Below are 15,306 nucleotides of genomic sequence, written 5' to 3' on the forward strand. Positions count from 1 at the left end.
AAAATGGGCGTCCCGCAACTTCCTCTGCAAAGACGTGAACAATATGGGTATATTCGTCATTCTAATGGATATTTCAATCTGTTTGTCTCGAACCAACCAAAAAAAACCGAAGGGGCTTGTGCTTTGTAGGGGCCACCCGCATTTTTTTTCCAACCCAACGAACAAAGCTCCACCCAAGTGATCATTACGCTTACGCATACTCCCTATGGCGCACGTTAGCTGTGTAAAATAGGCCGAAGATGAATACAGCCCCCGGTCCGACGGTCCACCACCGGTTCCGAACGGTCTTATTTTTTTGGGCACTGCCTTTTAGTATTTTTCAAACTACACTGTTGCACACTGATCAGCGAATTTAATGGATCTATTGCAGTCTGCAAGCTTAATTGCTCTGAATTGCATCTACAGCGAGTTATAACTGTCTCTCTCTCTCTCTCTCTCTCTCTCCCCTCAGGTTGATCGTCTGATCCACTTACTGTTCGTACCGTGTCGTTCTTATGTCATTTCGGAAAAGTTTCGGAAGGCTCACCCTTTCGACCTCCGATCGGGTGCTGTTTTTCTCGGCGGAGTGGACCGATTTCACAACCTATCTTCTCCAATCTAGGGTTTCTCTCCGTCAATGGAGATGTCTGAGAGATAGCTTTTCTTCAGCTGCAGCATTTCGAGAAAGATTCCGATGAGATGAGACGGGATTGATCGTGGTTTCCGTTCTGTTTGTCAAAAATTTGTTTCCTTTGTTGGCCTTGTTTCTTTTGACGTTTGAGTTGTTTGGTGGATTGATCTTATTTTATTGCTATGAATCCTTTGTGCTGCATTGCGCCGGTTTCGATCGATCGAGACCGGAGTAACCCAGGGGTAGCAAAATCTGCAATAGGGTACGACAACTCTGTTAGAAGTGTTGGATTTGGTTCGAACAAGCAGAGTTTTTCAACTCAAGTCTCGTCCGTGGGTGCTGATTCGGACTGTAGAGTGTCTGCCGTTTCTGCTGCCTCTGCTGCAGCGAATCATAAGCTAGAAGATGCGATTGTGGAAACCAGAGATTCCAAGGGCTGTTGCGCTAATGGTGCTGTGAATGGCAGTGTAGCTGGAATTCTTTACAAGTGGGTGAATTACGGCAAAGGATGGAGGTCTAGGTGGTTCGTGCTCGAGGACGGGGTTCTTTCTTATTATAAGGTCCATGGGCCGGACAAGATTTTGATGAGTCCTGCAAGAGAAAAGGGTGTTAAGGTGATCGGAGAGGATTCATTAAGGTATATGAGAAAGGCCAGTTGTAGCAATGGCTTACGCGGATCTACCAAGCGGTGGAAACCATTCGGAGAGATACATTTGAAGGTTCAATCCACTTTCCTCTTACCATTTAATTTTAATAAGTGCAAGGTGCTATTGTGAACGAAGTTAGTTGCACGATCATGGTGCTTGGCCTTCCTTAAATGGAAGAAAGAGAACTAATTTTATGAGGATAGTATCTAGTTTACATTTGAAGGTTCAATACCTCCTTCCACTACATTTCTGATATTTTTTTTATCACATTATACTTACTCGTTTACTGTATGCATCAATATTCAAGTTATCAAGTATAGGGTGTTACTTCCATTTCTTTTTCCTGGGGTACTTTGAAGTTTGTTACTGTCATGAATCACGATCGAATCATTTCCAAGGGGAATGATGGATATTAGGTGATCCAGTACCAGAGTCAGTTTCTTGTTGAAGTCAAACCAGAGGATTGTGTTGAAAATACTCGTACAACCTGTACATGTAAGATGTATTCAAGCTTCATTTTTCTTATATCCTTGGAATTATTTGATGACCTCTAGACGTGCCTTTGTAGAGAATGAAATAAATAGGGGACAAGGTTCCTCAGCAGAAGAGCTTACCAATCTAATATCGTATGCTTATTGCATATGAAAGATCTATTCAATCTAACACATAAGTGAATTCCTAGTTTTATTAAATACCTATAATTATGAGTTTACTGCTTCCTGATGGAGGGGGAATGGAGACCAATTTACTTACATATCATATGCACTCTCACATCATCACAAGTGAATATATGCAGGTATTCTTTTCATATGCATTTATCCATTTTTTATTAGCCTGTGTGTGCATAATTTTCATTTTATGTGTCAATTTATATGTTTGCATAGCTCTATCTATCACCATTTCCTGCTTTCAAGTGGTGAGCAAGTTTTAGATAATGTTATATACAGGTTTCATCAATTCGTGCAAGCAAGTCAGATGATAAGAGACTCTCCATATTCACGGGCACTAAGACCCTCCATTTGCGATGTTTGTCAAGAGAAGACAGGGCAGCATGGGTTGAGGCATTGCTGTCTGCTAAAGATCTTTTCCCAAGGATGCTCTCGAGCAGTGATTTTGCACCCATGGATGACATTGTGATATCTACTGACAAGCTACGATCGCGATTACAACAGGAAGGACTGAGTGAAGTGGTCATCAAAGACTGTGAATCTATTATGCTCTTGGAAGTCTCTGAGCTGCAAAATCAGTTGAAAGCTCTTCAACGTAAACATATTGTCCTGCTTGACACATTGAGGCTGTTAGAGGTATTTCCCTTTGTGCACTTCTTTCCAGTATGGCAATGCTTAAAGGTTGTCTTTCCAAAGAATGACGTTGGATGATTGTTTGTATAAGTTTGTGTTTCAGTGTTTGCTTTGTTGTACCAGATAAAATGTTCATTAGATAAATGAAGCGAGTAAAATCATATATTTTTTTTGTTCAGATATTACTTTGTTAGTTTGGAAGCAAAGTGTGTAATAAAATGATATGGTCTCAGATTTACATGGGAGAGGATGGCAGAGGAAGGGATGTAAAATTTGCATCACTTTTTGGGATGAACATTTTACACCAATGGAGATGAAAATAATGTGGTCCCAGTGAAAAATTCTCTCCCCATAGGCTCAGTTTGGTAAGAGCACAAATACAAATATGTACAGTGCAAAACCTTGTATATTATAGGAAGGGATGTAAAATTTGCATCACTTTTTGGGATGAACATTTTACACCAATGGAGATGAAAATAATGTGGTCCCAGTGAAAAATTCTCTCCCCATAGGCTCAGTTTGGTAAGAGCACAAATACAAATATGTACAGTGCAAAACCTTGTATATTATATTTCTAAACCTTGTATTTGTACTGTACATATTTGTATTTGCAGTCTTCCCAATCTGAGCCATAAGTGGAAAAGGTGTATGCAAAACAAACAAGGGAAAGTGGGAACTAGGTACAAAATTTACACCCAGTCCACTTATATACTTGAAATAAATGCAGCCCAAGGAATTGCTGAATTGTGTTTACTCATTCAAAATCTCATTAAATCAAATATGTCACATTCTTAGGTTAACTTTGTATTATTTTGTATGTCATTGTCTGAACTTATGCCTCTATGTTTCCTACCTACATGGTATGACGTTTTTTCATTAAATTATTGCCAAAGATAAGGTTGCCAATTTTTGTTGACAGAATTTTTACTTTAAGCAAGTTGTTGCTACAGATGTTTCCTCGTTGTTTTGAGTAGTAATGCAGCATATTAACTAAGTCCAACTTGGTAGATATAAAGTTGCTGTAAAGCATGGATACCATGCAAGATATATTTGTTGGACTATTTTTCTTAGTTCCCTTATGAGTTTAATATTTGTTTGTCATTTCAAATGGATTCCAACTCTGCTAACCATTTATTCGGTTGTTACTTGAGCTTTTTTTGTTGATTGTCAAATATTTGCATAGTGCACTTAGTGTGCTATTTATAACATTTAATTAACAACTTAACCAATAATATCTTGCATTTCTTGGAATTGATTGGGTGTAACTCTTTGCTGTTTTTCTACTTCCAGATTTATAAGAGCTTACACCAAATACTTCCTCTTTTCCACATTTGTCTGTATTCTTTCCCCTTCTTTCTGTTTCTATCTTGCCAGGTCAGGCCATGGAAAAACTGATCATTTAGATGGAATCACTTGACCAATTTGTCCTTGTATTTTTCTTTTCCAGACAGAGAAGGTAGAACTGGAAACTACTGTAGTGGATGAAACAAAGGAGCGTGAGTCCTATTGTGGACAAGGGAATGGAAGATTCAGTGGTTAGTAATGCTTTTGGACATCCATAGATCTCATTTGTGTGATGTCAGATTTCTTCATGGAGATATTTTGAACTGCTCAATGATATTTATATGAACAAAATTCGATTTTCTTGTGATTGTTTGACTTTATCATCTCATGTAATTAAAGTTATGGAAATCTTACAATTTATGATATGATTCATGAATCTCAAGTGTTTCAATTTGAATCTATTGTATGGATCCTTCTCAAAAATCTTACAAATTTTGTTTGAATCCTATGATTCATGAATCTTACAATTTATATGATTCATGTGATTCAAATTCAATTAGAATTAATTCTCTACTTTGTCGTTTCTTCACTTCTGTTTAGTTTTGTCAAGGGAGACTTGTTTTACAGACCTTAATAGAAACTTATTTGTTGGGTTTGGAATCATCCTTAAGGAGAGGTAACATCCCATGCCCTCCCCTTAGGGTGATTGTACTATTTCTAACTCTCTTTAATAAAAACACCATTCATTTATATAAAAAAAGATCATATATTGAGTTTCTTTTCCATTATATGTATGTTAAAGAGCCATTGCATTGGATTATTTGACTTTCAAGTCAAACTTGATTATTTAATTGTAGACTTCTATTTTAAAGTGGTAGTATTATATGGTAGATATGGATTAAAAATGGGGTAAAATCACTTTTCTTTATATGTACATATTTAGATTTTTAGCATATCTGTTTTGTATTTTTGACAAATTTGTGAAAAAAAAATCTTATGATTTATGATGCAATTCATGATTTGATTCAACTTTCTTTATGATTTATGATACAGTTATGATTTTCAGAACATTTAAAACCAATTAACTTTCTATTCTCTTACTCATGCATTCAACATCTTTACAACTCTTAATCCTGCACAAACAGCATAATGTTCTTAGAATCAGAACCTGCTTCTTAGACAACATTTTGTTTTAACAAAATATCTATATGTTTCCAACCAAAAACTGGGCAGCACAAGCTTTACGTTGGACTATGTTGAAAAGCCTGGAACTGGAATTTGACTTGCACCACCTTTAAGACATATCTTAGGTTAATTAACTTGCTGCACAGGGAAAATCAGGTATTCCTTTCCTTAACTAGTATAGAATCAACTAAGCAAATACAGTTTTCTGTAACATGAAAATGACAAAAAACAGAAATGTTTTTCTGGGGGGGGGGTTGGTCCTTCCAGGATAATTTTTTTTCTTTTATGGTTTCTATTTTGATTATCAACCTTGTTAGTTATCCATCCTAATACCCCGATCAACCTACCAATGTTGGGGGGGGGGGGGTTGGTCCCTCCAGGATAGTTTTTTGCTTTTGTTGTTTCTATTTTGATCATTAACCTTGTTAGTTGTCCACCCCACCAATGGGGGTGGGGATGTTGTATGGTCATGGTCATGGTCATGCCCATCCTATTTTTTTGATTGTGTAACTAGTGGGTTCCTTTATTGATAAATCTCTTTTTGTTTCATACCAACCAAGAAAGGGAAAGATATTAAGGGATATCGGGGAGTGGGAAGGGAATTAGTGCAATTTTTTGCAACAAGTCTACACAAACTTAGGACAAAAGTTACAGCAAAATATGGAATGAAGATCCACATTCAATCATTGATCATTTATTTTGCCACTTTCACTGTAGATACCACACAGGGTCAAGTAGCTTTCAATTGACCATGGACATTCAATGCCATTAGCATCTAACATTTTTTATGTCCAACTTCAAATACTTGAATTTGCAGGCTATATGAAATTTCTTGTTGGGGATGGTTATAGGGTGAGACTTTGGGAAGATGAATGGCATGGAGAAGGTAGATAATGTGATTTATGACTGATACTATAAATTGAATGCTAATGATATAAGCAGTTAATGTCTTGAAAGGAGAGATAATGTTGTATGATGTAGCTGTCCTTTGATGGATGGAGAGTTGGGGAAATTTATATTTCTGCTTCACAGGTTGGAGCATTAAAAGATTGATTGTAAATTATGATGTAGATGATGAAATCTGGTTGAAAGAAGTAGAGATGGAAATCCTGTTCTTCCAGGGTCAAAGCATTTGTGTGGTTGCTGGGTTTAGGTGGTTTTTTAACTTTAGGTCATCCATTATCAAAGGGCGACACTTGAAAAGTTAGGATTTGATATGTAAGAGGCAGGAACCTTGGAGACCTGCAGTTAAACGGGTTTGATTTTACACCTCCATATTTGGAGGGATGCCAAGTGACCATCTCATCTTAAGGTTTAAGTAATCACTGCTGATCAACTGTACAAGTAATGCCTAACACCACGTATCTGGAACCTCTTGTGTGCAGGATTGGTGCAATGTTCTATATTTGAAAAGCACCTTTTATTGGTAGCACTGTAGAAACCAAATTAGATGAGTCAACATTTGTGGAAAGCAACAAATGCATGCATGTGCAACTTGGGATTGCTTTTAGGACAGCTGATGCATGGTTTAAATCAATCTGGAACATCCATTTAATTTTTCTGTGTTGAACAGTTCAGGATGAAAGTTTCACAGGACTGAGATAATGGCTAGTCAGGATTCATGAACATATTACACATTTAGATTATGTGGTACAATACCCTGGAAAGGCAAGAGGAATGCCATTGCTCCATGTTGAGAATTACCAGTCACAATGCCACACGCAAAACAGGGAACAAATGTATTTGGGGAAACAAATAAAAACTATTTTTAAAAGATGCAAGTAAAATCCAAAGGAGGACTTTCTCATGGCAAAACAATTAACTTTTTCACTGCTTCCATGGCAAAGAGGTGGAGGGCATTCTCATCAATTTAATCATTCACTTAGTCATTATATTTTTTTCCTTTCAATTATTTATTCACTTGCAGTTCCATGTGAGTGGCTGGCATATCGGGTTACATGTGACTCCACAGCTAACCAAGGGGGTCAAGGTACCCAATACCAATACCCAACCCAACCCACCCACCTAAGCCTGATCCAAATGGATTATCAGCCCATAACAAACCGCCAAGTAAATAAGATAAGTGGGTTTGGAGAGTTTAAATAGGTGGGTCGAGTAGGTTGGGTAAAAAATTGCCACTTCTATTTGTATTGGCATAATGATGAAGTATTTTTATTTTCTTTATGATGAAATCGTTTTAACTAGTTGGATGCAATTTCATCTAGGGTGTTCTGCATTCTTTTTTGAAACCAATCTGTTATACTGTAAAAACAACTTGCTATCTTTTGGATAATTAAAACATGTAAACCACTCTATATATAATTTCTAAAAATCTTATGGATTTCTTCTTTTCTTCTAATGTCTCAGATTTCTATTCAATCATGTCTGAAGGCAGCGCAAGTGATTCTGATGCAGATAATGAAAGTCAAGATGGAGTGGATGTTGAAACTGATGAAGATGATGGAATATTTTTTGATACAACTGATTTTTTGTCTTCAGAGTCTCTAAGAAGTGCTTCCTACCGCAGTAGGGATTCCTTGGGAAAAGCCTGTAGTGCCTCGGCATACGATAGAAACTCTTTGTTTTCTGATCGTATGCGTGATGATGATATGGAGATCAAGGCCATTGAATACCCCTATGTCAAAAGAAGGGACAGATTACCTGAACCCAAGGAAAAAGAGAAACCAGTTGGCCTATGGTCAATAATTAAAGAAAATATTGGAAAAGACCTATCTGGTGTTTGTCTCCCTGTTTACTTCAATGAGCCACTTTCTTCATTGCAAAAATGCTTTGAAGATCTGGAGTATACATACTTGGTTGATCGAGCATTGGAGTGGGGCAAACAGGTCAGGTCCTCAACTGTTCTCTCATTTGTGGCAGCAGTTTCTTAAGCGCATGCTCTTGTTTCATTTTAACCCAAGTAGCCGGTATTGTGGTCTTAGTATTAAGTATATAAGTTCTGTCAAAAATAGTCTTCATCATTCATGTCAATTTTCCATTCACTTGTCTACCTTGTCCAAAAACATAGGGTTATACTCTGAGCTTGATGAATTGTTTCTTTTTTGTTTGCTCCATAATTTATATGGCCTCTTTTTTATGTTATACAATTGAGGAGCATGTAAAATTCAACTGTTAAATTCAAATGGAAATTCTAGTAGATAGGTTCTTAGGGAGGATCTGCAATCCATATCTAAAACATTTTATTTCTGATTTTTGTGAGGATTGGCCCGGAACATTGTTGGAAAGGCATTAGAAATTTTATAACCAATAAAATGCCCATTCCTGTCTTGAATCTTTTTCTTTGACTGAATATATATCTCCATTATGATATAATGCACATATCACTCATATGCAAAGTGATGAAATATACACCATCTGAGGCCTTGGGGTTGCTAAGCCTAGGTGACTAGATGGATAGGTCTATCCATGGGTCCCTCCACCAACCCTGCAGCTAGCAAGGGGTTGGGGGGCTTCATTCTCATTCCAAGGATAGGTCATAATTATCAAAGACTTCGCACTGCCACTAATCTATTGAATTCTATCTGTGTGCTTTCGGGGTTGTCTGAATCCTAAGTACAATACCCCAGGGCTTGGAGGTGCTAAGGCTAGGCAATGTGGACGGGAAGGACTTTCCATGGATAGTCCCTCCACCAACCTTGCAGTTAGCCGCCGGGGGGGGGGGGCTTCATTCTCAATCCAAGGATAGGTCATAACTCTAACTATCAAAGCTTGCCACTAATCTATTGAAGTCTGAGTGTGAGTTTTTCGGGTTTGTCCAAGTGCATTATGGTGTTGGGTACTGACCCTGATGCAATCAGAGCCCTGGTGCCTGAGGTTCAGATCATTGAAAGTTGGACATATTGGAAAACATTTGAAGTACATCCTTAGATTGGAATCTCAGCAGGGATCTATTGGATCTAGTTAGGGTGTTTTATAGACAAACCTTTCATCTCTAGCAGCATTCCTGGAACTTGAAAGCATTGCCTCTGTTCCTTTTGGCTATTATTATGCCTACAATCCTCACGGCTCTCCCCTTTTATTTCAGGGCACTGGATGTCTGTATCTGTTGACAACATTTTGGTGCAGTTTTGCTTTCTTGGAAAAAATATCTCTTGTGCAAATTTTTTTGAATGTTGGCTTGGGAGATGAATGCAGTTAAGTAGATGAATGCAGTTAAGTGGTTTCTCTTTTCTCATGTTGAAAGAAAGATGAAAAGGAGGAACGATTTGTAGATGGAGGGGAGTAAATCCTTCCCCCCCAATCCCCACCACCACTACAGTGAAAAAGAATTTTGCAGGTTTGTAGGCAATGCTCTTTTGGTAGGTGATTTTATCATAGTTGTGAAGGTGCAAAGGTGAAGCTTAGGCGAGAGGGGAACACTTAGTCACGTAGGTGTTGCCTAAGTGATGACTTGGGGGAGGGGGGCCAGTGTTTTAGAAGCACAAAGGCCATTTTGTGCCCAAGGCACAAGGCAAGCCGCACGCATTTTTGAAGTAAGGCAAAAATTAAAAAAGAAAGAAATAAAAATTGCAAAAAAAATTTAAAAATTCAAAATAAATTAAGAAAATATTGAAAGTAGTATTTAATTTAATTTTAAACTAAATATTAAAAAAAAGCTTATAACTCAAATTTAAATACATAAACATAACATATAAAACATATTCAAAGTGAAAATGCAAAAATAAAACAAAAATAGCATGCAAACCATATTCAAGCATGCCAAACTTTTAATTTCTTTATTTCTTTCTCAATTGCATCATTTCAAATGTGATGTTACATCTTTCATCCTAATTCTACAAGCCACTTTTGCACCCTGCCCCTTGAGGCAAGCCCAAACAAGTCCATCTTAGGGTCTTAATTCTTAATCCCTAAAAAATGATTGTATAATTTTAATTATCTTTTAAAAAATATCTTTTATTAGGATGAATGAATGAACAACATTAGCAAATAGGGTCGAGCCTCTATTTCAGTTGGTCTTCCTTGTTTACAAGTTAAGGTCTTCAAATTCAACCTCTGATTGCTTCAAATCTTTGAGTCCTTCAAATTTGTACGTCAATTGAACCCTAGAAAATGAGAAAAAAACTATTGGTTTATGAAGTAATAAATAGAATAATATGTTTTTTTTTAATAGATTGTAATGGAAGGATATGGTGTATCACTGGATATTTTAATATTTTAAACCCAGAAAATAAAAGTATAAAAATATTATAAAGCCTAATGTAAAAAAGCTTTGCGTTTGGACTAGGCGAGCCCCAATATGCACATATTTGCCTAGGCATTGCCTTGAGAACTATAATTTTGATCCAATGTATTTGTGAGAGTGTGAACTGGGCTTCTTTTGGTTTGGAAGTGGTTGAGTAATACCCAGCATAAATTGAAATTTGGGTGAAGAAATTGAAGTTGGGTCCAATCTATTCTGGTGACAATTTGCTCAACCTGCCTGGAATTTAAGCTGAGCCAACAGGGGTTCAGGCCTTGCACTAGTAGAAAAGGAGGATGCATAAGAACCACAGAAGGTGCCATATACATGTTCTCTGGCTCAACGATCATGTGGATGTCCACCATCTTTTCCTCAACCCACTTGCTCCCTTTTCCCTGCAGAACCTACTTCTTTTGTGCTTCTCCAAAGCTGTTAGGTCATTGATGACCATTGTTAGGTTAAGCCCAACAGTGCCTTTTCAATCTCAAACAAACTGTGCTGGGTACTAGTCCCTTAGTTTCGGTGCATTCATATGATGGGGTAGTGGTTTCCTTTATGTGGACAGGACAATGTCATCGTACTAATGTATCCTGAATTTCCATTTTTGGACCTCACCCAAGCATGATTGCAGCATTATTATGAAGACACAAATGTGGTGAGAACTTCTGGTTCCATAAATTTTATTATGCTAGTTTCTAAAAGATTGCACTCTGCAGTACTCAGCAGATATTCAATATCAGCTTGTCACTCCAGAAATTAAAGTTAAACTTTAGATCGATTATAATTGTGTTTTTCTTTTTTCTGTTTGAGCTAGATCTAATCTTTTGTTTGTCAGTGTACCATTTGCTGATACAGATTTTATTGCCATGTTTTCAGTTATAGTTTAAAAACCTGAAAATGCTTGAAGATCAGTAGAGTGGTTTAGTCAATGAATAATGTTTAAGTGTGACCAATTCTTCTATCATTTGGCCACATGCAAAAATCTTGTTCTATTTTTTCCCTCTCAAACCCTGCTTTGGACCATCCATTCAATTGATGGCAGCAACTTAATAGAATTGGTGTTTGAGAAAGGTTGAATTAGAGTCCACTGATTATGTTCAAACATCATGGTGCAGGGGAACAGCTTGATGAGAATTTTAAATATTGCAGCCTTTGCTGTATCTGGATATGCTTCAACAGAAGGTCGGCAGTGCAAGCCTTTCAATCCTCTACTAGGGGAAACATATGAGGCTGACTATCCAGACAAAGGTCTCCGTTTCTTCTCTGAAAAGGTTATACCTGCACTTTTCAAAACATTTTATTAATGTCTGAATTTCTCCCTTGTGAGCCATCATATATGTCTTCTTTTTTATAATTTGGTTGTGGAATGTGGGTTTAACCTCATAGGGGTGGGGAATAAGCTAGATCTAGTTAGAGGGTTAGTAGGGTTAGCTTAGCTGGGTGCATGCGATGACCGCTAGAATAATATGGAGAGCCTACCATTCCATGGGCTTGAACCCATGCTCTGCCTCAAAGCAAGGGATGTTGACTGACCAACTCAACTATGGGGTACTTTATGACGTATAATATAGAAAGATCAAGATGGAACTCATCATTTCTCTCGACTCTTGGTTTCTTCTATTTTACTTACTCTTCATTTCTTACCTCAGAAGTAAAAAGTTAGACCATCTTTCAACAAAACATGCAATTCTACAATTTGGCAGAGTGCAATTTTTTCCAGGAAATGTCTGGTCTTAACGCGTGGCTTTGGTTCAGGTGAGTCACCACCCAATGATTGTTGCTTGTCATTGTGATGGGAGAGGCTGGAAATTTTGGGCAGATTCTAATCTCAAAGGCAAGTTTTGGGGGCGCTCTATCCAGCTTGATCCTGTTGGAGTTCTGACCCTTCAGTTTGAAGATGGAGAGACATTCCAATGGAGCAAAGTCACCACTTCTATCTACAACATCATACTGGGTAAAATCTACTGTGACCATTATGGCACCATGCGCATCAAGGGCAGTGGAAATTACTCCTGCAAGCTCAAGTTCAAAGAGCAGTCAATAATTGACCGAAATCCACACCAGGTATTTGAGTATTCTTAAGTGAAATTAGGAGAGGGCAAACATATAGCCTCTTTTTCTCAGGACCATAAAGTGTTGACTGAAAACAATTTTTGGTGTTCTGCTATTTCTGTTTTTTTCCTCTTATCTTGCTTTATATGTGAACAAAAAGGGATGTGACATTATTGACCTGACAAATAGAAAAATCAATGATGGGATTTTTACATACACATGCAGGTGCAAGGATTTGTGCAGGATAATAGAACTGGAAACAAGGTCGCAATGTTGGTTGGAAAATGGGATGAGGCAATGTATTATGTGCTGGGAGATCCTACTACAAAGCCAAAAGGGTATGATCCCATGTCAGAAGCTGTGTTGTTATGGGAACGAGACAAATCAGTCACTCAAACTCGATACAACCTCACACCTTTTGCAATTACTTTGAATGAATTGACAACTGGCCTACTGGAGAAGCTGCCTCCAACTGATTCCAGACTAAGGCCAGATCAAAGGCTTTTGGAGAATGGGGAATATGAACTGGCAAATGCAGAGAAGCTCAGACTTGAACAGCTACAAAGACAGGTAGACTCCAACGGATGCTTCTGTTCCTTAACATTCTCTGAGTTTGCATCACTTGTGGAGGCTTTTCTTTCTTTCTTTTTTGGATCAGCAACAAAGAAAAGACAATTTTATTAAAATAAACAGAAATGTACATCTTTTTTAGACAATTGAGAGCACAGCATTGCAAGCAGTGTTCAGAAAACCGGACGGGGCCTTGACCAGTTTGGTCATACCCCAATAACTGGACTTGCTCAAAACCCGCTGAAAACCGGCTGAAAGGCCGGTTGAACCGGAAAACCGGTCCCGGTTTCATGAAACATCCTGGGTCCATACATAAGTGAAATTTTAAAATGTTGTTAACAAGATTCGAACTCAAGACGTCTTATTTTCATAGATACTTAATTACCACTAATCCACCTCTTTACTTATGCTAATTAATGACTTTATTATACATATTACATTATTATCTTTTGATAAATATTATACATATTACATTATTATGCACGTATTTTAAAGAAATGTAAGTTAAAAGGCTTGAACCCTAGTCATTTGTTTTAAAAATTAAGAAGCTTACCATCCATCCACCATATTGAAGTACATTAAAAGTTGTAAAGCATATTATATATAATATTTATATGACCCGTAGTATGTATATGCCACATCATCACAGTTTGACCCCGGTCGAACCTCTGACCCGTGATCTCTGGTTCTATGCCCAGTCCAGTTCTCTGAACATTGATTGCAAGGCTTTTCTTGAATGCTTGTGCCATTAACTGCAACAGTGATTTCCAAAACTGACCCTGGTTTTTAGGTTTTTCCCTGTTTCACTAATTTGAAATGTGATCACTCTTAAAAACTACTGTAATGTAAAGACCTTGGGGAAAAGGGAAAAACTTAACAGATCCTTCTTTTGTTGGATGAATTAATTGAAGGTCAGTTTCTACTGTAATTTCTTTCTTCCTCTTTTTTTTAAATGTTTCAAACATACCAATGCTCTGATTTTCCATGTCAATGGTATCAAATGCTTCAACTCCTCCCAAGACCCCAGAGAGCTGGGACCAACAATGAGTAATGACCTTTTTTTTTTCATCCATTTTCTGTATGGAGATTGCATTAGAAACAAAGGAAGAAATAAATGAGGTGAAGCACAGGGTTACTAACTACTTTTCTATCTAAGCTCCAATAATATTACCCACGGACTGGGGTTCCTGAACAAACTATTGTTCAGTGCAGTTGTTAGTGGAAGAACACAAATTCATCATCTTATCATTTAAAACCTTTCCATATTCCTTTTTGGGTTGTGCCTTCTCAGCTAAAGTGTAATTTGAACAAAATCATGTGTCATTTGTGAAACAGGCAAGGAAGTTGCAGGAGAGAGGGTGGCAACCAAGATGGTTCAGAAAGGACGAGGATGGCTGTTACCGTTACATAGGTGGGTATTGGGAAGCCAGGGAGAAGAGGAAATGGGATGGGATTCCAGATATTTTTGGACAGTGTAGCGATGCAGCTTCTCCATGTGCAGAGGAAAAGTAAGAGGACACATTGATTGTTGTCAAAGTTCATGTTTTCCATTAGGTTCCTATATATGTATCTATGATCCTAGTTGATCTTAGAATCATGGGTCTTCCTAGCTAGTTAATTTATTCTATAATATATATACGTGGTATCAATTTTGATTTTTCCCCAGGTTTGGGAGCAATGTATACTCCTGGCTATCAAAATTGAAAAATGCCTTTTTTTTTAATACTAAAGTAATTAAGATAAACAGTTTACACGTGATTTCCTTCCAATGTATCTGTCCAAGCTGCTATGACGTGAATGTGGAGTAATAAGCTCTCGTGCACAATTTGTGCGGTAAACAATTAAGGTTGCAAAAGGAAGTAGGGAAGTTGGGGTCAACCCAAACCCAATCTGATGGAGCCCAGGGTTAGGGTTGGTTCCACTGTTCCACAGCTCAGGTTGGGTTAGACTTGACATCAACCCGATCTAATCCGGCCTGTCTCACCCTTTTAGTGATTGGGATCGGATTAGGGGTACCACACTATTCTGACCCATGCCCAATCAATGCTTTCAACTGAACTGAATGCTCAAGTCCCATCAGAAGTGAGTTCACATATCTTGTGAGTTGGGATGATTGGTTGCAACACTGTGGAAACACAAATTCGTGAATCCATAAAAAAAAAACATAGACGCACAAATTCGTGAGTGGGGGAAAGAAATTCCACTTTCTATTCCCATAGCTGGTGTGTCTGTATTTTATTGGAGGGCCGTAAGGGAGTTTTACAACCACGATTGTAAGTCATCTACGAGTTCTCTGGACCGCGAACCTTCCTAGTTCCTTAGTTGTACATTCAAATGGAAGTATGAAAGAGACAAGAACTAGGAAAACTCGCCAATTGTGTAAGGAATTCAACTTCAATTCTATTAAAAATCAGTAGAAGAACCAAACGAAATCAGGGCCCATTTGGGAGGGCTTTC

At 37.7% G+C, this 15,306-nt stretch overlaps 1 protein-coding gene across 1 annotated transcript; it reads left to right on the top strand.

The window, feature by feature from the left end:
• The first annotated feature begins 201 nt into the window (after window positions 1-201).
• Window positions 202-14,607, top strand: ORP1D (OSBP(oxysterol binding protein)-related protein 1D). The gene is made up of 8 exons (XM_088986801.1): window positions 202-1,329; window positions 2,205-2,561; window positions 4,006-4,093; window positions 7,395-7,873; window positions 11,343-11,498; window positions 11,983-12,291; window positions 12,505-12,849; window positions 14,185-14,607. The coding sequence occupies exons 1-8, from the start codon at window positions 793-795 to the stop codon at window positions 14,359-14,361; spliced, it is 2,448 nt and encodes an 815-aa protein (XP_088842927.1). The 5' UTR covers window positions 202-792; the 3' UTR covers window positions 14,362-14,607.
• The last annotated feature ends 699 nt before the right edge of the window (window positions 14,608-15,306 follow it).

Source organism: Nelumbo lutea, chromosome 4, assembly GCF_056320005.1.
Source record: "Nelumbo lutea isolate HS-2025 chromosome 4, American lotus-T2T, whole genome shotgun sequence".
Lineage (NCBI taxonomy): Eukaryota > Viridiplantae > Streptophyta > Magnoliopsida > Proteales > Nelumbonaceae > Nelumbo > Nelumbo lutea.